The following is a 21,692-nucleotide window of genomic DNA, read 5'->3' on the forward strand; positions in this document are numbered from 1 at the left end:
GCACAAAATTAAAGAATTAAGATTTGACATAAACGAATTCGGATCATAAACGAGTTTACATGATTAACTTGTTTAATATAAAGTGAAAGCTTAGACAGAGTAATTGCCGCACAAAACAAGTCACTTTACTTTAGTATTTAAAGTTTTGACACGAAAGTATACACAGGACGTTTTGAACTTACATGTGATTAGTATCTTGATCCCTTGATTTTTTTTTTTTTTTCTTTCTTTTTTTGTAAGTAGAGACTGAAACAAACAAGAACTAAGAACAGCAGAAAATCAAACTAAAGGAGGGGGGTTTGTGCCACTACAAATAGGATAAGCAGGGGGTGAGGTAAATGAGTGGGAATGTAATTAGAATAAACTCTAGCTGCGGTCCAATATGTCACATGATGATGGGTGTAGAAATTTGCACTTACGTGAACTTTTTTTGCTCTCCAAGAGGAGATCAAGGGGATGGTAGCAATGGAGTTGAAGATGATATCTACAATCTTCCAGTCACAAAATATGGAGGGATGCTGCAGCGCCATAATCACCACTTGAGAATCCCCTTCTAGAAAGAAATCTGCACAGCCTAAAGATATAGCCAAAGAGATGGCTAGAGCAGCAGCTAAGGCTTCACTGTAAGTGGGATCACACAAGGGGCTAATCTGAGAAACAGCCTCTAGGATTTTTCCAGAAGAGTCGCGGCAGACAGCTCCTTGTGCCGAGAAAGAATCTCTTATAGCTGTGTCAAAATTTATCTTGAGGGAGGAGCCCACTGGAGGAGACCATCTTGCCACACAAGGAGACGAGATGTCTTTCCAAGCCTTGAAGTGGTCCAGAGAGATTTTCTTTGTAGTTGTAGATAAAACAAGCACATTTGGAAAGACTCCATCATGAACTGCTCGATTTCTGCTAAACCACATAAGGTCACACAAAACAGTAGCATAAATTTGGAAAAGATGCACATCAGACTTTGGGATGCCTACAACAAAACAAGGGTTAGTGATACAATTTACCCAATCAGACAAACTAAAGTTGGACCAAACCGAAGAATCAAGAGGCCAGAAAGAATCCCTCCAAATAATCCTTTACAAAACTTCACTGGAAAAAAAATGGATTGAGAGAATCAACAGCAGTTTTGCAAAGAGGACAAAACATTTCATCAGGAGGGATACAAAAAACCTTACTGAGCCTATCTTTGGTGGGAATAACGTTCCAAACCATTTTCCATAAAAAACAACTTGAACCTATTATTAAGATTTAGTTTCCAAAATTTCTTCCAGGAAGGAATAGTGAGAGGGGACGGATGGGCTAGATGACTACTACTCCTAATTAACTTGTAAGCAGAAGAAGTAGAGAAATTTCCATTTTGAGAAGGGGTCCACAGGAAAGAAACCCCTTGGGAAGGAAGAATTTTTATCTTTAGAATTTCTGCCACTGAGGAAGAGGAAAAAATAGAACGTAGCAAATGGATATTCCATGAGTCTGAGTCTTGAGAGAACAAATCCTTAACAAGAATCTGAGAGCGCACAAGGTGGCTATGGTTTAAAAGAATAGGCTTAAGAAATGGAAAGGTGGGAACCCAGGGGATGCCCAGACCGGCAGAGAGGAAGATCTATGAATTTTGTAACAGGCTCCTCGAGTCAAAATATGCCGGGATTTTAGAATCCCTTTCCAGAGCCACGAGCTGGCAGCATAGGGGGCAGAGGAAAGAAAGGAATTAGAGCTGAGATACTTACCTCGGAGTGGTCCACCCACATGCAAAATGTGTAGGGGGATAGGGGTGGGCAAAATATCTTATTGCTACCTACTGATCGCCTATCGATTTTCGGCTGTTGGTAATCGGAATAAAATAATAATAATAAAAAAATTGTTTTGACGTGTTGGTTCGATAGACGGTAAAATTTTTATTTCGTTAGTTAACCAAATTGAATCAAACCAAGTTAATCGAATTTGGCCCTCAATAGTTTTTTACATCACTTGTTGAGCCCAACATAATGTTAAGAGTATACTATGTCAGGTAGGAAATTACAATCAATCACATAATATCATATTTGATTACCATAAAATCTCATAATACATGATAATTAAATATACTCTAACATGCATTAACTGGAACCTTTAATAAAAATTTACAGGCACAAGGATGAGTAGAAAGCTTGGTAAGTAATACAAACCGGTGCTATTGTGTGATTGGGTGAACATTTCATCAAAAAAAAAAGAAGAGAAATGATAAAATTCTTTCTTTTTAAAATCATCTTTTAACCATCTCCATAGTGAGTGGATAAATCAACTATTGAATTTGTATAGAGTTCACATGAGTCAATAAATCTAATGGTTAATCTATTAAATTTATATAAAAATATAGTTATATAACATTCCTCAAATTTAATAATACTGGTGATGTGATACGAGAGAGCATAAGAGGATAGGAGAGGTATGATAGAGTTCTCCATCCCTCTTAACACATCATGACAACCTGAATGACAATCTTGTCCTCAGTAATTTGTGAGCTGACTCCAACCTCAACCATGACAACAATTCCTACATCTTAAACTACACAAGCAAACATAAGCTTTAATGGAATAATTTATCCAGTTAAATCAATTATATAAAAATACGGCATAAATTATTATTATCAGATAAACAATTAAATTCAATTACTTACATAGCTACTCTTCAGCCATGGAAGTCACAAAACACCCATTTTTCCTTGTGTTAAAGGTCTTATAAAACTCCACCATACTACGAGACTCAGTTCTATCATCTATTCATATTAAATATTATTAAAAAAAAAAAATGTATACATGAAGTACACTAATAGCCATTATTATAATAATCTAATAATATCAAATACTTACAAAAGAAATGATTTAGAGCCCACTGTGTGATTGACTCGCAGCTTAGAAGATTGCAGCCGAGGAAGCTCACTGCACAAGACTAGATAGCTGCATCTCAGCTTAAATATAAATTTTAAATAATTTCACATAAATCAAAACAAGAAATTAGCAACATACTTAAATAATTTAAACTTTTAATCTGTGCAAATGTATCAATAGAGCCATTCTTTATAACCCTTGCCTGACATGTTGGCTTCCAACTCAAACTTATGAAACAAAAGAAGTTTAATAGTAATTACAGAAGGCATATTTACTAGCAGATGGATGGCTAAAAGTATGATTAATCCAAGTGAAGTGAGTAAGCTTTGAGAAAAAACCAGCAAAACTCAGAATGCATTTTAGTTCTTCAAGTAAACACAATTCACAAATTCCATTTACGACTAATTAATTTGTTTAAGCTTAGATTCTAAGATGTTCCTCTTTTCTCTCATTTTATGGGTTGTTAGTGTTATATCACCACTTTTTCTAAAAGCTTAAGCTAATAGGGGTATTATGTGAGCGCAACACGTGGAATGTTTAATTGAAACGGAGGCAATTAATAGAGTCAAAATTTAAACTCATGATCTCTGGTTCTGATATCATATTGAATCACCATTTATTATAAAAGCTTAAATTAATAAGAAGAGATAAATTTAATTATTTAATAAATACTTTAATAGTTAGTAGACCACAATGTGAAGACCTTCAGAAGTGGGAGTGTTCTTTTTGTATGACATGCCACAAGCATTGTGGTATACTATCTGTTAAAGTCTTCGCAAACATGAACACACCCACTTTAGTTCTTCATGTACATGAAGAAATTCATAATGATAGGGAAAATAAAGAAAATTGCGGAGGAAATAGAGTAAATGGAGACAAGAATTTTTGGGTGATTCAGTATTAGATACTTATGTCTACCACTAGGGAAGAGCCCATAGAGTTACATTATGCTCTTATAATTTATTCCTTGATTATATTTACTGACTCTTTCTTTCTTTTTTCCTTTTTCTTTTTTAAAATGAATCAATTGGCATTAATAAATAGAACCTTTCTCAGAAAGTACAATATCTCTAATACAATCAGGAAAAGTTTCACTCCAATTCTGGTCCTCACCAAGAGTTAAATCCTTCTTTGCCAATCTATGCGCCACTTCATTTCCTGCTCGTTTGACATGGTTATCTCCCATTGCTGGCAGCTTCCAAGCAGAACCTTCGCATCATTCAAAAGCAAGCCATATTTGCTCCAACAGCTCCCTTCCTCCCTCATGGCTTGAATAACCTCCAGAGAATCACCCTCCAAAATAACCTTTGGAAGCCCCATCGTGAATACAAGTCAGCCAAAAACAAAGCACCCATAGCTTCAGCTATGGCTGGGCCAGAAATATGAGGATGCTTCAGACATCTAGCAACCATCACGTTACCCTGAGAATCTCTCACTACTATGTCCACTCCCATCTTCCCTTCCTCCCTATCTAAAGCTGCGTCCCAATTTAGTTTGAGAAGTCCCTCAGGTGGTTTCTCCCATTTAATCTCCATGCAAGCATCAATTCTCAGCGGCTTCACAGCTTGTCCACGTTCTGCTTCCAGGAACACCTCTACCTGATCGAAGGCTTTTTGGTTGACTACTGTAGGTGATGTAAACCCTTCAAATACAGCTTTATTACGCTGAAACAATATTTGCTGAGCCACAAACACAAACCTCTGTAGGTCTTCCTCTTCTAATCTCCCTCTAAAAGCTTTTAGAAAATGTTAATAAAAACATTATCATCACTCGTGCATTTCTATAACCTTACATTATGTTCAAGCCACACATCACGAGCAGCCGGGCAACTCCATAAAATATGTCCCATCGTCTCCGTCGCCAGTCTACATATTGAGCAAACTGGGTCATCCTCGATTTAATTTCCTTCTAAACAGATTTTCCTTCGTAGGCAAAATATTTGAGCACGCTTTCCATAGGAACATTTTTACTGCTAGGGGTCCCCGAAGCTGCCATATTGACTTCCATAGTTGAGCCATATACATAGAATTTGAGCTGCTCCCCTCATTCACAATGAAATTATCCTTGGCCATATGATAAGCACTCCAAACTGTAAATTCGCCATTTTTATTCCCCACCCACACCATATGATCACTAGGTTTATTACGCTATATTGGAATACCACAAATTTTCCCAGCCTCCTCCTTCGAAAAAAATCTCCCTGATGAGTGTGGTATTCCACCATCTTGTGTCGTCATCAATAAGGTCACAGACTCTTGATTCTTCATCGAGTATCTGAATGGGGTTTTGTATGGAAGGTGTATCCAACCACTTACCTTTCCAGCTGTTGATATTACTTCCATCTCCGACTCTCCACACCAACCCTTTCTTGAAAAGATTGCGCGCATTCCAAATACTCCTCCATGCATACAGGGCTTCTTTCCTAGAGATGAATCTAGAAAATTGCTATTTGGGTAATATTTTTCATAGAAAATTCGAATTTGGACAAAAAGCCAATCTCCATCCTTACTTGGCAAGGAGTGCCATATTAAAATTTTTGAATGACTCTTATTTCTATGAGTTGAGGTAGGTAATCAAAATGATTTGATTATCATTAATCCTAGAAAGTAACGATCCTATAAAGGAATATAAACCTAATATTGAATTATACCATATATGCTATAACCACCTAGATCTGTCACAATCAGAGCTTCCCATGTCCAAGTATTTTCATGATTCAAATGCTACATCAAATCTAATATATGGGACATGATGGAAAACTGGAGACACCAGTCAAATGTGGCAAGATGACACCTATACTGGTGTATTGCTCTTCCGTATAATGTCTCTTCCTCCCATAATTGAGGATAGTAAACAAGCTATTTATGGGAGTTACTTATGAAAATGATAATACTAATTGACATCATGGGGTAACATGTTGGGTGATGGAAACCCACTCAGTTAAGGGACTATTTGGGTTAAAACATTATAGCTCATTTCGGGAATGAAAGACTACAATAACTCTTTTCAGGTAGGAGAGACCACAAAACTATGGGAGAATACCATAGATTAATTCATAAATATTTTCTTTGATTCTTTATTTACAATCAAACCTTAAATAGAATACAATTCAATAACACCTAAAATGATAACATTTTCAAATAAACTCTAATCCTAAGAACCTAAGCGTAATTTAAAATAATCTAATCCTGTAATCCTAATGAATTCCAACTCAACCTCTCTTACTCTAAGCTTCCTATCATTTGGCTTCCAAAAAGTGCCGTGTTTATACGATATAGGTGCACCAAATGAGTAATACTAGAAGTCCTTCTTGTGTCATTCCAAAAAAGAGGGACTTGTGATTTTTAAAATTACCATTGAACTTGTGATTGATTACTATTGACTTTTGATCGAATAGTGATTTTAAAAGATACCTCATTTTATGAGTGACACAAGAGGACCAAAAGAGACTTCTAGCATTACTTGTACCAAAGATAAGGATATTGAAGTGCATTAGTGGAAAGATAAGACAGAAGATATCAAAAACCTGTATATTTAAAGCAGTCTAGTGCTGCATCAGTGGAAGATAAGGACAGATAATCTCAGAAATTTGTGAACTTGAAAAAGTGTAGAAATTAGTTAACATTTAATACTTAATTAAACGTCGAGATCCATTGATTGATGTATAATGTCTAGAGGGAATGATGATAATAGTGGCAAGATGTGTAGATGTATGTAAATGTGTTTTTGTATTGAACAAAAAAAAAAAAACTGAATTATTGTAGATGTAATCTTTTCGAAGATTTGTAGAGTTTTGTTTTGTTTTGTTAAGCATAAGGTAGAACCCCATTTATTTTAGGAGAAAATACACTTATTATTACTTATTCCCAAACTACCATATTTGACATTTGGCCTCATCAAACTACTGTTTTCTTGCAGTTGGCACTCTTCAAGTCTTCGTTAGTGTTTGACGTTAAAATAAATGGAAAATGCTGCAATTGATTTACACGTACAATTTTTGTATTTGAAATACCCAAACTACCTCAATTTTAGGAGTTAAAATGTTTTTGTTCTCTTCAAATAAAAGAAATAGAAAAAGTTTTTTAAAAAAAGGGGAGAGAGAGATGGGGTGACCAAATCACCCCTTTAAGATGAGGGAGTGGCTGGAGAGGACTTTTGGGGTGGCTGAACCACTAGCTCCCACAACCCTAAGGGGGTGGTGAACCACCCCTGAGATCCTTAAGAGAGTGGTCAAATTAACACCCCTAAGCTCGAGAAGATGATTTGGCCAGCCCCAAAAAAATGATTTTGGGGTAGCCGAATTGCCCTCAGAGCCCTAGGGGTTTAGCTATCGTCGAGATTCTTAAGGGGGTGGCCACCCCAAAGTCCTCTTCATGAGGGGGTGGTTTGAGCACTTTTTTTTTTTTTTTTTTGGTTGAAGGGTGATTTGGACATTTAAAATAAAAACTTTGTGTGTGCAAGTCAAGTGCTCAAAATTTCCGTCCATTTTTACATCAAACGCTAATAGAGGGTGCGTATTAGTTGTGACTTTATGAACTCCTTGCTGTTTAAGTAATCAGTAAATTTGTTCAAGCAGAAAATGGAAGGGAAGGTCAATTACAAGATGAATTTCCTGAAGTTAAAGTAGACTTTCAGGTAAAAAAAACATATAGAAATCAAAACATCTCAAAATTTGAACTTTTATTCCAACATTAAAATCATTTTCACTTCTGTTGTTTGTGACTCAGAAACGATTTTCTTACTTTTATAGAGATGATAATCACAGCAGTAAAAATGTATAGAAGTCATTGTTTTGGGGTTATTAATGGATTGTTATTGCATTTGTGTCTGCATTGTTAGTATATGTGTCAAGCATCTGAAATATTATTCTTGCAAACATTTACTAAATTCAATCAAGTGCAAACTCCAAGCAAATGAAAATAATTGCTACAAATCATATACCACGCATCTGATATATATACCAATCAAAAAGGTATGAAAAATACAAAATGGGATACGTCAGTGGTAGAGCTAGGATTTTTGTTCACAAGGACAAGATTAAAAATTAGAATAGGACAAAATTGATTAAAGAATATAATTAACAAAATAAATAAATAATTCAACAAAATTTAAGTAACGTTTTAAAACATACAAATATAATTTGTAACTTATTGTTCCACGCCTAGCGTTAATTTCCTCAGTTGTCCTCAATGAGTTCATATTAATTTTGAAATCGTCGCATGATTTATTCATCACTATAGCCTTGAATATATATATATATATATATATATATATATATATATATATATATCACCAACAACTAATTTAAAAGATAACTCAATATATAAAATTTTAGATAGATATTTATTATTTAATAATAAATTTAGAATAATTAATATAAAAATTTAATTAAATAATATATCTGTAAACCTAAAAGAAATGGAGAAACTATTTGTTGGCCTTTGTTCATGAGGATTGTACATGTAGCATACGATGGTATGAACGATATGAAAGGGAGAGAGAGCATAAGCAAAAAGAGAAAAACTAATGAAGTGTTAGGGGTATATCTTGCATTTTAGTGTGAGCTTGGTCTTCAAAACCATTGATAAAGTTGATCATGAACTTGTGTGGCAGGAGAGTAAAGTTGTTTCTAAGCACAGATGGGAAAGAATCCAATGTGGCGCAAACAAAGTTAGATCAGTGAGATCGCTTTGAGATCCATTGATGAAGTTGGTAGGAATTGCTTGTGACAGCAGTAGAAAGCTGAACATGAGCTCCAATGGCAATGCCGAAGCCACATTATGGCCAGTGGGGGTTGCGACTCCCACAGATCTTTTTAAAAACTGTTATAAGAAAAATTCTGCTAATGGCCCCAACATGTATGTAATTAGAAAAATATTGGGGGTATCAAACCTTTATCAAGAGAAAAATACCAAAATTATGTAAAACTTATTTATTAGTACTCGTAACATTTCTTTTTATTAATTGTTTTGATCCTTCTCTCAAAAAAAAAAAAAAAAAAAAAAAATTGTTTTGATCCTTTCAAATGAATAAGCTTCATGTCATCTTGATCCATTTCTTGGTAAAAGTTTTGATGCTCGTACATTTTTTTTATTATTATTGTTGTAAAAAAAAAAAAAAAGGACTTTTAAGAGAGGCTCAACCAAGAGTTTTGATACTCGTACATTTTTTTTATTATTATTGTTGTAAAAAAAAAAAAAAAAAGACTTTTAAGAGAGGCTCGCTTGGTCTTTTGAGAATCGTTATCTTTTTGAGAATTAGAAACAATATCAACGTCTTTTCCGCCCCTACAATAATGAATTTCTGGCTCTACCACTGTCTAATGGGCCATAATCATGTGCATTAATGCACAAATAGATCTGAGTGTAAGCTAAAATGAGGCAAAGTGAGAGATCCACAGGGTACAAAGGATGGTAAATGACAGCGACACGATGGGCTGCTAGAGAAGGGCTGCTGACGGTTGAATGAAGGCAACGATGGCAACCAGTGATCAATGGAGGTCCAATTGGACTGATTAGGCCACAAAAAGGTGTCTCAGATAATATTTAAAAATATATGATATGACGAATAATATAAAAGCGATAGAGAAAAGAAGGATAAAGAGACAAACTAATGAAGGGTTAGGGCTACATCTTGTATTAAAGTGTATATAAAACTATATAATACAAATGTCTGTATTTATAAAAAGGTTATAAAAGGTAAGAGTGGTAAACAAGAAACCCTATAAACTAAAGAAAGGAGGGATTAAACTCTGAATGAAACTAAATAAAAATAATAATATAAGATACTTTAACAGTACAAAACTGCAAAGTTAGACAAACACAATTTTGGCAAATCAAATTTTTTGCACATGTTTCCCATTGCAAAATGTCACAAGAGGCCTTCCTGTTTGGTTTGTTGTATTTTGAGTTTTGACAATTAGCTATGAGAAGTAGGGGAGACTCGAAGAGACTTTAGGGGTGGAATAAAAAAGACAAATGTGCGCACGAAAAGCTAAATTGCGCTTCTGTTTCGCAACAATATGTCAGGAGCGTATTTGAGATTGCGTTAAAAAATTTAAAAAGTACTTTCAGTACCTAGAAAGTTGTGCTAAACAGAAGCTGCCATGTTTGATAAAAAAATTTAGAAGTACTTTAACTTTTTTTTATTCTAAAAATTATCAAAATGTACCATTGGAGAAGGATTAAAAATAATATTTTTAACAGAAAACACTTTTTGACTTAAAAACTTTATTTTTCCAAAACAATCCCAAATATATTTCAAGTGACAGTCAATGGGTTTGTGTGAGAGTAATTGAAATTAAGGACATGTAGCGTGTGTAGAGTGAGTGTAGAGGAGACAAAACGTTCAGATCACCTTGAAGTTCTGAATCTTTTGACACATCACAAATGACTTTCAAGGTTTGCTTTTGATTGCTTTGACAACTTCTCGCACACCACTTTAAAGTTTGAAATTTTGGCTTAGGTGTAACAAGCAACACGATTAATACACATCACTTTAAAAGTTGGCTTGTGAAGAAAAAAAATAAATAAATAAAAAAGGAGGAAAGAGTATAATAACCATCATATAGGGGTGCTTGTCTCTTTTAAGGTGAGTAATAGGGTAACAAAGTTATATATATATATATATATAGGAGTAACGTTTGCCCCCTCTCGCCACTTGCTAGCTCTGCCATTGGATACGGGTTTTATATTCGTATCATTACAACTTTGTATCTCATAGAATGACTACATATGTAACTTCTTTGTCAGCGGATATATAAGCTGTTGGAAATAATTTGGGATAATGCACAAAAATTTTATTGAAATAAAATAATATCAATCTAAAAATTAACAATAAAATAAATAAAATACAAAAGATGAAAAGCGGAGTATCAAAAGATCTCACAATGCTATAGAATTACGCAAGAGTATTGTCCTCTTAAAAGTTGATTCGTGCCTTTTGAAGTATATAACTCTATGCCATTGGATCTCTTGACATACAATGTAGCGTCCCAGATTTTTCAAAGTCTTATTTTAGAGATATTTATTTGATGATATATTATTCATATTAGGTAATGATATTTATTCTTGAGGAATTGATTAGATCATATGAATATTATAGGAATAAATATTGATTTGAGATCTCATTTGATATGAGAGATTATATTTTGATTGGGTGATTTAAGAGATATGATAATTGAAGATTGATTAATATATTTTGGAGTATAATTATTATAGTTGGTGATTGATTTAATGAGATTTTATGAAGTGAGGAATTAGTGGAATTATTAATGGAAGTTGGGATTTTATTAGATTTGTTTTTTCTTTATAAATTGGAGTGAAATCCAACCCACTTCCTATTTTTTCTCTCTTTTAACCTTCCTCCTCTCACACACATACATCTCCCTTTCCCCTTTAAATATTTTTATCTTTATTGTCCTTTATAACTACATAGAGAGATTGAGATGAAATCAGAGAAAGAAGATTGAGAGAGAAGGTGAGAAAGAGAGTTTGGGAGGGAGTGAGAGTGAGAGATAGTGATTGGAAAATTTATGGGTAATGATCAATTGCAGCAGAATGAGTTTTGACAAGTAATTACCTTTGATGATTCATTCATGTAACCCATTGTAAGTATTCTTATTTACTGAGTATGATATTGATAACCAATAATACGGATTCTTGTGGTTTTATAACTTGTTTGGCCTTTTGATATAAATGATTCAACAATGATTTATATTGTCGGAAAGCAATTGATTCAGTACTTCACAGTTTTTGTAGTTCTTGCAGGAATGGAAAATCAAGGTAATTATGTAGTTGTGATTAGAGATTCATATTGAAATGTGCAGAGATTCCAAGTTGGTTGAGTTTTGTCTAGAGTCTAGACTGTCGGATAGATTTGTATAAATGCCTTGTACGACATAGCTTTGGATATTTCTGTATAAAGAAAAGTATTTTTACATTGTTTTGTATTGACAATTACAGTTTTTTTTCGCTGTGTGAGATTATTTCAGCGTAACACTCGAATTTATTTACAAGATAAAAAAATAGAAATATCAAAATGTCACAAATGGTATCAAAGCATTACTCAGCCTGAGATGGTGGAAATGTGCACAAGCCTATGAGGGTCGCTAATGGACATGCGTTGGTGATGCCAAAAGTGGGTTATATTATAAGGGTTGTTAGTTAAGACGCCAAGAGATTTATAAAGGTCAAAAGTTAAGGCCGAGAATGAAGAAATTCCGTGAGGATTGCCAACGGTGACACTGGAGCCCAAGAAGAGTGCTTGTGGCGTCTCACATTGCCTGAATATGGAATATGTTATGATATTTATTCTATGAACGGATTGAATTTTAAAGTTATATGGTAACTTGGGGTAAGTTATGGGTTAAGTGTGGTTTGTTTTTAAATGGGGTCGCTCAATTTGAAGATAGGTGATAATTTATGGGCTTTAATTTCAAGAACGAAATTTCTTTAAGGGGGGAAGATTGTAGCGTCCCAGATTTTTCAAAGCCTTATTTTAGAGATATTTATTTGATGATATATTATTTATATTAGATAATGATATTTATTCTTAAGGAATTGATTAGATCATATGAATATTATAGGAATAAATATTAATTTGAGATCTGATTTGATATGAGGGATTATAAATAATTGAAGTTTGATCGGATGATTTAAGAGATATGATAATTGAAGATTGATTAAATTATTTTGGAGTATGATTATTATAGTTGGTGATTAATTTAATGAGATTTTATGAAGTGAGGAATTCGTGGAGTCATTAATGGAAGTTGGGATTTTATTAGATTTGTTTTTTTATAAATTGGAGTGAAATCCAACCCACTTCCTATTTTTTCTTTCTTTTAACCTTCCTCCTCTCACACACGTACATCTCCCTTCCCACTATAAATATTTTTATCTTTATTTTCCTTTATAACCACATAAAGAGATTGAGATGAAATCTGAGAAAGGAGATTGAGAGAGAAGGTGAGAAAGAGAGTTTGGGAGAGAGAGAGAGAGTGATTGGAAAATTTATGGGTAATGATCAATTGCAGCAGAATGAGTTTCGACAAGTAATTACATTTGATGATTCATTCTTGTAACCCACTGTAAGTATTCTTACTTACTAAGTATGATATTGATCTCTAATAATACGGATTCTTGTGGTTTTATAACTTGTCTGGCCTTTTGATATATATGATTCAATAATGATTTATATTGTTGGAAATCAATTGACTCACTACTTCACAGTTTTTGTAGTGCTTGTAGGAATGGAAAATTAAGGTAATTATGTAGTTGTAATTAGAGATTCACATTGAGATGTACAGAGATTCCAAGTTGGTTAAGTTTTTTCTAGAGTCTACACTATCGGATAAATTTGTATAAATGTCTTGTATGGCATAGCTTTGGGAATTTTTGTATAAAGAAAAATATTTTAACAATATTGTTTTATATTGATAATTACAGTTTTTCCGCTGTGTGAGATTGTTTCAGCGTAACACTCAAATTTATTTGCAAGATAAAAGAAGAGAAATATCGGAATGTCACACATAACCTTCTAAAATCAGACTATAGCGTCTCCTTTCGTTAAGGACACACTTAAAAAAACGAAGACTAATAAACAACCCTTTTATTAAAATGGATGAGTGACGTCATGATAATGTTTTGTAGAAAAGCTAATGGTATAACATATAGCTTTATAGCTCGGAACAAAACATTTGATAACAGTGTACGATATTGAAAACAAAAGATATTATATCTATATCTATTCTAGCTCCTTGGAGAGCTCTCTCTATACACAGAGCTGTGAGTTTTTATTTTATTTTATTTTATTTTATTATTTTTATTATTATTATTATTATTTATAACAAAACCTAAAAACCAATCTCATGACCAAACAGTCATAACAACAAAGCCATAAAACGTTGTAAATGGTCAAAACTGTTTCTCTAACCAACGGTCAAAACCATAAAAACAAATTAAAAGTTTTATTTTTTCTTTAATAACTCATGAAAAGTTTTAATGATGAAATGACTTAAAAAACTTTTTATTTTTATTTTTTATAGTTACTAAAAGAAAAAAAAAAGAAAAAAAAGAAAAAAGAATCTAACGTTTGTAACACATACAATATAATACAACATAAACATCATATTACCAAGATGAACGTCCAAATAAGAATTTGCATCATCTTACCATATATATCACGCAACAGCAAAAATAATATGCAATCAAAGAAACATATGCTAAAAAGATCTAAAAATATGCTTGAAACAGATTTATGTGGGCAGAAGATTTACCACATAATGCTGTCCACGTACACTTCTTGGGTAAAATCCTCTGCAAATCGTGACGAGTTGTTTGATGACTGTGCATGCAAGCTTCTCCTCCACACAAACCATATCTAAGTAAGAAATTAGGGTGAAAAACAATAGTTAAGAAGATATATATAACATCTTCTTATCCTCATTTAGGACGATCGTTCAATTTCAGACAATGTATGCTACACTTTTAACGTTTTTGCACTGTCGGGAATGATAAGAGGAATATTGGGACCATTCATTTTCAGCTTAAAGATCTTATTGCATCGATCTTGCCTTACCTCTGTCCCGTCTAGTCAAGGACTCAAGGTAATTGCTGTTTGGGTGACAACATCAGTGTCGTCACTAAAGATAAATGCTGGTTTGGCAAAGCTTTTTAGGGTAGCTTTTTCGTGTTTTAGGGAATTAAACAAGCAAAAACATATATTGTTAACAAATATTCAAAACATAAAATATTCTCAAAACACTCAAAACTATTTTTATATTTATGTCACATCATCACAATCAAAAAATTGTCGGGAGACTTTTTCCTGTCATGCCTAATATATAGTTCCATTGCTATTTTTCTTGGAGTGCCCTAATGATATTTAGGCAAGCATTAACAATATGGAGTATGAAAGCAACACATGCATGCATGAAGAAACAATTGGTCCAAATTATCAGACTCACCCTAGGTTTTTGCAGATAGCTAGACTTGCCAAAGCCTCAATATGACTGGATTTGTAGTAGCCAACTGCAATTTAAAAATGCTAATAATCAAATGATATGGAGGAATATATATTAATAGTCAAATGATATTAATATATATATAAGCATTCTAGCTAGAGATACATTAAAGGGACACTAGACACTTGTCACCATTTTAGATTGTTATATATAAAAGCATAGGCTTTCAAGAAAATAGCTTAAAATTGCAACAAATAACAATCTAAAATGGTGACAAGTGATGAAAAATGTCCCTTTCATGTAACCCTAGAATGCTTATATATATATATATTAGAAATCTCAATTAGAATTGTTTGAATTTACTGAATTCATCTATAACCTTAATTTGTTTTTTTCTTTGTCATTATTATTTTTTGTTATTCTTAATTTTCTAAGACGTTTAATTTCCTAAAAATATTCCTAAAACCAAATTAAAATTAAAAATATAATGATATGGTTGAGGGTTGAATTGTTCTAGTTATACGAGCAAATTAAAGGAGGATAGAAAGCCGATTCCTCAGTTATTGCGAGAGAATATAGGGTAATGTGATATTGGTTAGCTTAAAGAATATTATAATATATGTGCCTTTGGATTCCGCGCGTGGTTCTAGGTTCTTCTAAAACTATTCTGAAGAAATTGACCTTCTCAAGACTACTAGGAGTAGGAGAGGTGCTTCGAGAAAATAAAAACAATATTAATCACTAGTGATATGTATGATTATGACACCTTCAGATTCTAGTGTGTTTCATTTTTCACCAACCATAATGATCATCAAAAGAGAGCAGCAAGATCTAGTCTAAATTGTTGTGCCATATTAAAACTCCCAACTATTTCTTTATGATCATCTTCATTTCCTTCTAGAAGGAGAGAAAGAGAGAGAGATTATATATATCGTACCTTCTAGAAGCCCATTTGTGAGACTCTTCATTTCCGTAGCAGGGAGCTCTTATAGTGATGGATCTCGAGTCACAAACACAAAGAAAGAGATGAAATGGGAGATATTTACTACCTTCAAAAGCCTTTCTTTTAGATCTATAGGGCTTTGTCTAGTGATGTATCTTTGGCTGCTGCAGCCAAGATGGCATTCACCTGCACCAGCCCCTGCACCTCTTGTTGATTCATCTCCCCATTCAAACAAAAAAAAAAAAAAAAGCAGCTTTTTTCATGCTTTGAAGTCATAAGCAAAAGCAGACAGAAAGAAAGAGAAAAGAGAAGTCAAGGTGCAGGTGCAAATGCAGATAAAGGCAACATATTGGCATGTATGCTCTCTCAGTCGCATGTCTCAGAAACAAAGCATTGGGCAACTTCCCAAGTAACAGAAGGATATATTTATTTATAATACATATATCTATATATATACATACATATATGTAGAAATAATTAGAACATTATGTTCAGAAAAATATGTATGAGCGTCGATATATATATATATATAAAGAAAACAAGTGAAAGGTGGAATTATTAGTGGATAAGCATTTGACAAATTCTGATATCTATTGCCGAAATTTTACTAGTACTGTCTGTCCCAGCCATCAACCAGCTGGTCCTAGGCCACGTGATGTGAAGACCGTAAGCACGTGGGATTTGACGCGCCAGCCAATGGGAGACTACCACGTATTGCCACATCTGACGGTACCACTCGAGATGGACCGTCTTACCGCATGGTCTCCTCTTTTCTAGGTCAGGTCATGAGATTGGGGGGTGGGGGCCACGAGAGCGATGGCACTCGAGCTTGCAACGTCTTCATTTCAAATGGAGAGGATCCTTTTCCCTTTTTACAAATATTCTCCATCACTATTAACCGGTGACATATTCACTGTTGCTATGTTGGCTTCTATTTGTGAGGAGATACGTTTATAAGAACAATTAAGTTAATTTTAATTCTAATTTAATTATACTCGTGAATCATTTTAATATTTTAACTAACTAATTTTGTATTTAATTTGTCACGAGCTCACAAGTTCTGTAAAAAATTATTATGCTGGATTATAAGAGAGTAGCAAATTTTCTAAATTCTATTTTCTTCCCAAAATGTAAGAAAAACTCTTAAGAAATTATCTAAGAGTACTAGCAACAGACACCATATAACGCATTTCATTCCTTATATATTAGGAAAATTTCAAAAAAACCTCAAAAAGTCACATGCAACAACTTCCCATTACTTCCCTAAATATTGAGAATGATACAGTATTATCCAATGTGTATGGAATCAAAAGTGTTTTCCTATATATTATTTTAATATAAATAATATTTATTTTCTCTCTCTCCACTTTCTTATTGGGGATTGTCTTAAGATTTTGTAAAAACTTGAATGGTAGGTATGAAACTTGTATTTTGTAAGGAAATAATATTTTAATGACATAAGGAAAGGTAAAAAAAAAAAAAAGAATAAAAAAAAGAAGGTATTGTGAAATATATTTAGATATGGAAGCAAAAAGTAGTTTTATTTCCTACACTTAGAGCATGTTTTGGAATTACGTTTGAGAAATAGAGCTTTTAAGTAAAAAGGAAATTTTTGGCAAAAGCTTAAAAATTAAGTTTTTGCCAAAAGTACGTTTTTTCAATTTTTTAACTTTTGAACCCTTAAAAGCGCTTTCAATTTTTTTACCAAACAAGTACTTTTTTTTTTTTTTTTTTTTTTTCAAACAGACTTTTTAAGTGTTAAATGCACTTTTTGGCCTTCAAACGCACTCTCAAACATGCCCTTAGAAAGAATTAGAGATAAGCTGTTGTTAGTACTCTAAGAGCATGTTTGGAATTGGGTTTGAGAAATAAAGTTTTTGAGTCAAAAAACTCTTTTTGACAAAAGCGTCATTTTTAAGTTTGCTAAAAGTTTGTTCGAGCCATTTTTTAGAATTTTTGAATCCTTAAAAGCACTTTCAATTATTTTTGCCAAACGAGTACTATTTTTTTCAAACGGACTTTTGAGTTTTAAATGCACTTTTAAGCTTCCCAAACACATATCCAAAGGCACCCTAAAACAAACTTTATTAGCTTTCGCTAAACCTATGAAACACTAATGGAAAGCAAAAGTGTTACCCTAGATTTTTAGGGAATGATTTTTTTATTCCTTTAACATTATTTTAATATAAAAATAATTTTTTTTGCCTATAACATTTATTTGAAATAATATTTAAATAGCTTCCCTTTCCTCTCACTTTCCCATAACATTTAATTTCAATTATATATATATATATATATATATATATATATATATATATATTATAAATAAGTTATTGTGAAGCTTACTTGAATATAGAGTGAAAAAGTAACTTGATTCTTTACTTTTAAAGAAAATCTAAAGGAAGCTCTTAGGGATAAAGATCCTCTCCAGTTCACAATGAATTGAAAATGATCCAATTCATGGTTAGGATCTCTCCTTAGAGATCTTAAGGCCATCGACTTGCCACGTGACACATTAAAAAAATATTATTATTTTATTATTTTACTTTTAAAATTAAATAAAAAACAAAATAATAAAAAATTAAAAACAAATATTAAAAAAAGAAGGGTGGCTGGCCACCCCATGTTGGCCACAGGGGGTGGCCGGCCACCACATTTTGGGGCATGGGTGCCACCCCCATGGGCCGGTTGGGGGTGGCTCCCATGGCCCTTGGGGGTGGTTTGGCCACCCCCAAGGGCCAAATCAAAAAAATCAAAAAATTTGCTTTGGCCCTTGCGGGTGGCTGAACCACCCCCAAGGGCCATGGGGGTGGCTTCGGCCACCCCGAAGCCACCCCAAACCGGTCCATGGGGGTGGCGTCGCCTTCTTTTTTTTTAATATTTGTTTTTAATTTTTTATTATTTTATTATTTATTTATTTTTAAAGGTAAAATAATAAAATAATATTATTTTTTTTAATATGCCACATGGCAGGTTAATGGCCTTAGGATTTCTTCTTATAGATCCTAACCATTAATTGGATCCTCTCCAGTTCATTTTAGACTGGAGAGGATCATTGTCCAGCTCTTAGTGCGGAGATGCTTAGGAATGTTGTTCATCTCAAAAAAGTTAAGTCAATTTGAAACTTTCATTACAATCACTTAGAAACTCAGTTTCACATGTAAACAATATAAGACTTAGTACCTATAAGCATTTTTTATAAATCACTCGCTCTTTATTTGGGTTTACTCAACTTTCTAATATATGATCAATGTGTTACAAACTCTCCCTTAAACTCTTAACGCCAGAGCCATAACATGCACTTTTCCTATACCTCCTTGCCTTATTTGTTATTTATGTTTTTAATTACCTGGCCTTATTAGATAACTCTAAAAAAAACGCTTACCACGTCGACCCCCATCAAATTCGAAAACTGCACAAAACAATCACTCCTTGTTGACGTCTGATGGGAAAAGAAAAATATCGAGGGTGAAACAAGAAGTTAGCCTGGCAGTGGGACCGCAACTCACTCCGTCTTGAAGTCTGATAGGGCCATGCTTTAGCACTTTGGACTGGTCGGGGTCTCTTTAATTTCCTACGATATTAATGTTTCAGTTTGTGTCGTTAGTTACAAACCAACACACGGTTTTCGTTTTGCGTGTTTTTCAGTGGAGCGGAACTCATCTTCTGTTTGTGTTTCAATTCACAAATAAGAGCGAAATAAATCCTTGCTTTATTTGCTATATATATATATATATATATATATATATATATATATATATATATATATATTTATTTTATGTCATATTAAAATATATATATTTTTTTTTTTAAAAAAAGAAAGATAAAGTCCATTTAACTCCCTTAAACTATCACCCCAATAACAATTTACCCTCCAAATTATCAATTACAACAATTTACCCCACAAACTACCAAAACAATAACAATGTACTCCCAATGCTAACAAAATGACAAAATTATCCCTATATAATTTTCAATAAGACAAATATACCTTTAAATTTTTTTTTTTTTTTTAAAAAAAAATTAGTATTTTTATTTTTATTTTAGTAAATTGAATTCAAAAATCAACCAATTTCTCAGAAACGGCACCAAAAACTTGTGGTTGTGTAGGTGGATTTCTAGCTTATTAGTAATGTGGGCATTGGCTCCAGTATCCGCCAGCCATTGTTGCTCTTCATAGGCAGAATTGGTGTCGGCAACCATTGCTGCAAGTTGTGTAAGTGGATTTCTACCTTGAAAGGAATAGTCCATCCTATGATAACAGTCAATGGCTAAATGGCTTGACCTACCACAAATTTGGCATGAGGCACTTGAGCCATGAGAAAAGTTGCTACCTTGTTGCAGAGGATTTTGAAGTTGTTGTCTGTTGAAGGAGTTCCCTTGATTGTGTGCAGTGGAGCCACGATTGGTGAAGGGGGAATGACCTTAAGGAGGTCCTCTATTATACTGTGACGGCCCATGGTTGTATTGCTGAAATGATGATCTTGGTGTACGTGGAGAACCCATGGGCATTCCTTGAAGAAAATTTTTTCTGTGGAAATCTGGAATGCATAGGTCTTCCACTGAATTATTGGATCTGTTTGCTGTGAGTGCAAAGGTGGACTAATCTGGAGTGTGGTTTTGGTGTTGGTTCAACAACATCTCATGACTAATTAGTTCATCTTGAAAATCTTCTTAGCTAAACTCATTAGCTCTAGTGTGGAATGTGTAGGTTGTGATAAAGTGAGTAAAGTTGGAATTCAATCCATTATGGATAGAAGAGATTGACTGTTCATCAGAGATAGGGTTACCTACAGCTCCAAGTTGATCTGCAATGAGTTTTGCAGATTGCATATAATCTAAGCATGACTTGGGTCCTTGTGATAGACTTTGGAGTTGTTTTTTGAGATTTGAAATTATGGATTTGGATTTTGAGGCAAACTTAGTGGTAAGGGTTGTCCACGCCTGGTTTGATGTGTTGAGACCATAGACCGTGGATAGTACATTTTTTGAAAGAGATGCTGTTATGACACAAAGCAGATATTGATCCTCTTGTTCCAGGTAAGGTATTCTAGATTGAGTATCTCCTTTCCTTGATCATCTATAGTCATCTTTGGAAGACATTTTTCAGAACCATCAATTATGCTCATAAGGTCATAGGTGCGCATAATAGGGTGTATTTGTGTTACCCAGCTGGTATAATTCCCAACATCAAGCTTGACAAGGGAGTATAGGGTTGTATTTGGTGGTGTGAATGATGATTCAGTGTTTGAGGCCATTGAAAACAGAAAACTTTTGGAATTGGCATTAGCCTAGCGTGGCTCTGATATCATGAAGAACTTTGTAAAAGGTATATTCAAAGTTGATAACGTTTACAATTACATTGGTATAATATATATACAACTGGACAAAAACACGGCTAACCCTAAAATTAGAATCTACAACAAATCATTTTACTACAAGGAAAAGAAGGTCTTCTCATTGGCTAGCTTGGTCTCCAAGTCTTTTCAATAGTTGAACTTCTTTCCTTTTACAAACGATTTGATCACAGCAAGCTGGTACTTCCAAACCTACCTTAGATGTTGTCATAGGAGGTTGAGAGATATAGAGAATCTTTTTATATTGAGTTTCAGCTTTCTTCCAGCTACGAAATTGCCTTGTACGTCTATCTGCGCTCGATCGCATCATGCTTGCGCTCGAGGGCAGCCTAACCTAATTCTTGACTTTCTTCTTTGATCTTACGATCGATCGCATTTGAGTGTCAAACTTCTCTAGTACTGCGCTCGAGACTGTGCTCAAACGCAGCACTTGAACTACAACCTTCTCTGGTACTATGCTCGATCCTGCACTCGAGCACACTCGACCTGCGCTTGATCCCTTGAGAGCATGACATGCTTTAACAAAAGAGAGGCTTACAGAACTGTTTGATAAGGATGCTTCT

At 33.7% G+C, this 21,692-nt stretch overlaps 1 protein-coding gene across 3 annotated transcripts; it reads right to left on the reverse strand.

Moving 5' to 3' along the window:
• Window positions 1–50: 50 nt before the first annotated feature.
• LOC132163555 (uncharacterized) lies at window positions 51–15,973 on the reverse strand. 3 transcript variants are annotated; one of them, XM_088519009.1, is made up of 5 exons: window positions 15,767–15,973; window positions 14,833–14,896; window positions 14,143–14,223; window positions 2,847–2,915; window positions 51–894 (listed from the first exon to the last, which is right to left on the reverse strand). In XM_088519009.1, the coding sequence occupies exons 1-5, from the start codon at window positions 15,795–15,797 to the stop codon at window positions 285–287; spliced, it is 855 nt and encodes a 284-aa protein (XP_088375135.1). In that variant the 5' UTR covers window positions 15,798–15,973; the 3' UTR covers window positions 51–284. The 3 variants fall into 3 exon arrangements, with proteins under 3 accessions (XP_088375135.1, XP_059429859.2, XP_088375134.1); XM_059573876.2 differs by having other exon boundaries at window positions 51–967; window positions 14,143–14,246; XM_088519008.1 differs by having other exon boundaries at window positions 2,847–2,925; window positions 14,143–14,246.
• Window positions 15,974–21,692: the final 5,719 nt, after the last annotated feature.

The sequence above is a fragment of the Corylus avellana genome, chromosome 8, assembly GCF_965113065.1.
Source record: "Corylus avellana chromosome 8, dhCorAvel1.hap1.2, whole genome shotgun sequence".
Classification (NCBI taxonomy): domain Eukaryota; kingdom Viridiplantae; phylum Streptophyta; class Magnoliopsida; order Fagales; family Betulaceae; genus Corylus; species Corylus avellana.

Bases quoted from the DNA above. Each gene is read 5' to 3' on its own strand.
- LOC132163555 (XM_059573876.2), bottom strand. From the start codon at position 15,797: ATGAAGAGTCTCACAAATGGGCTTCTAGAAG. The intron at 14,897-15,766 runs GTACGATATATA...TTTAAATTGCAG, and splicing joins CACAAATGGGCTTCTAGAAG to TTGGCTACTACAAATCCAGT. The intron at 2,916-14,142 runs GTAAATCTTCTG...AGTCTTGTGCAG, and splicing joins TACGTGGACAGCATTATGTG to TGAGCTTCCTCGGCTGCAAT.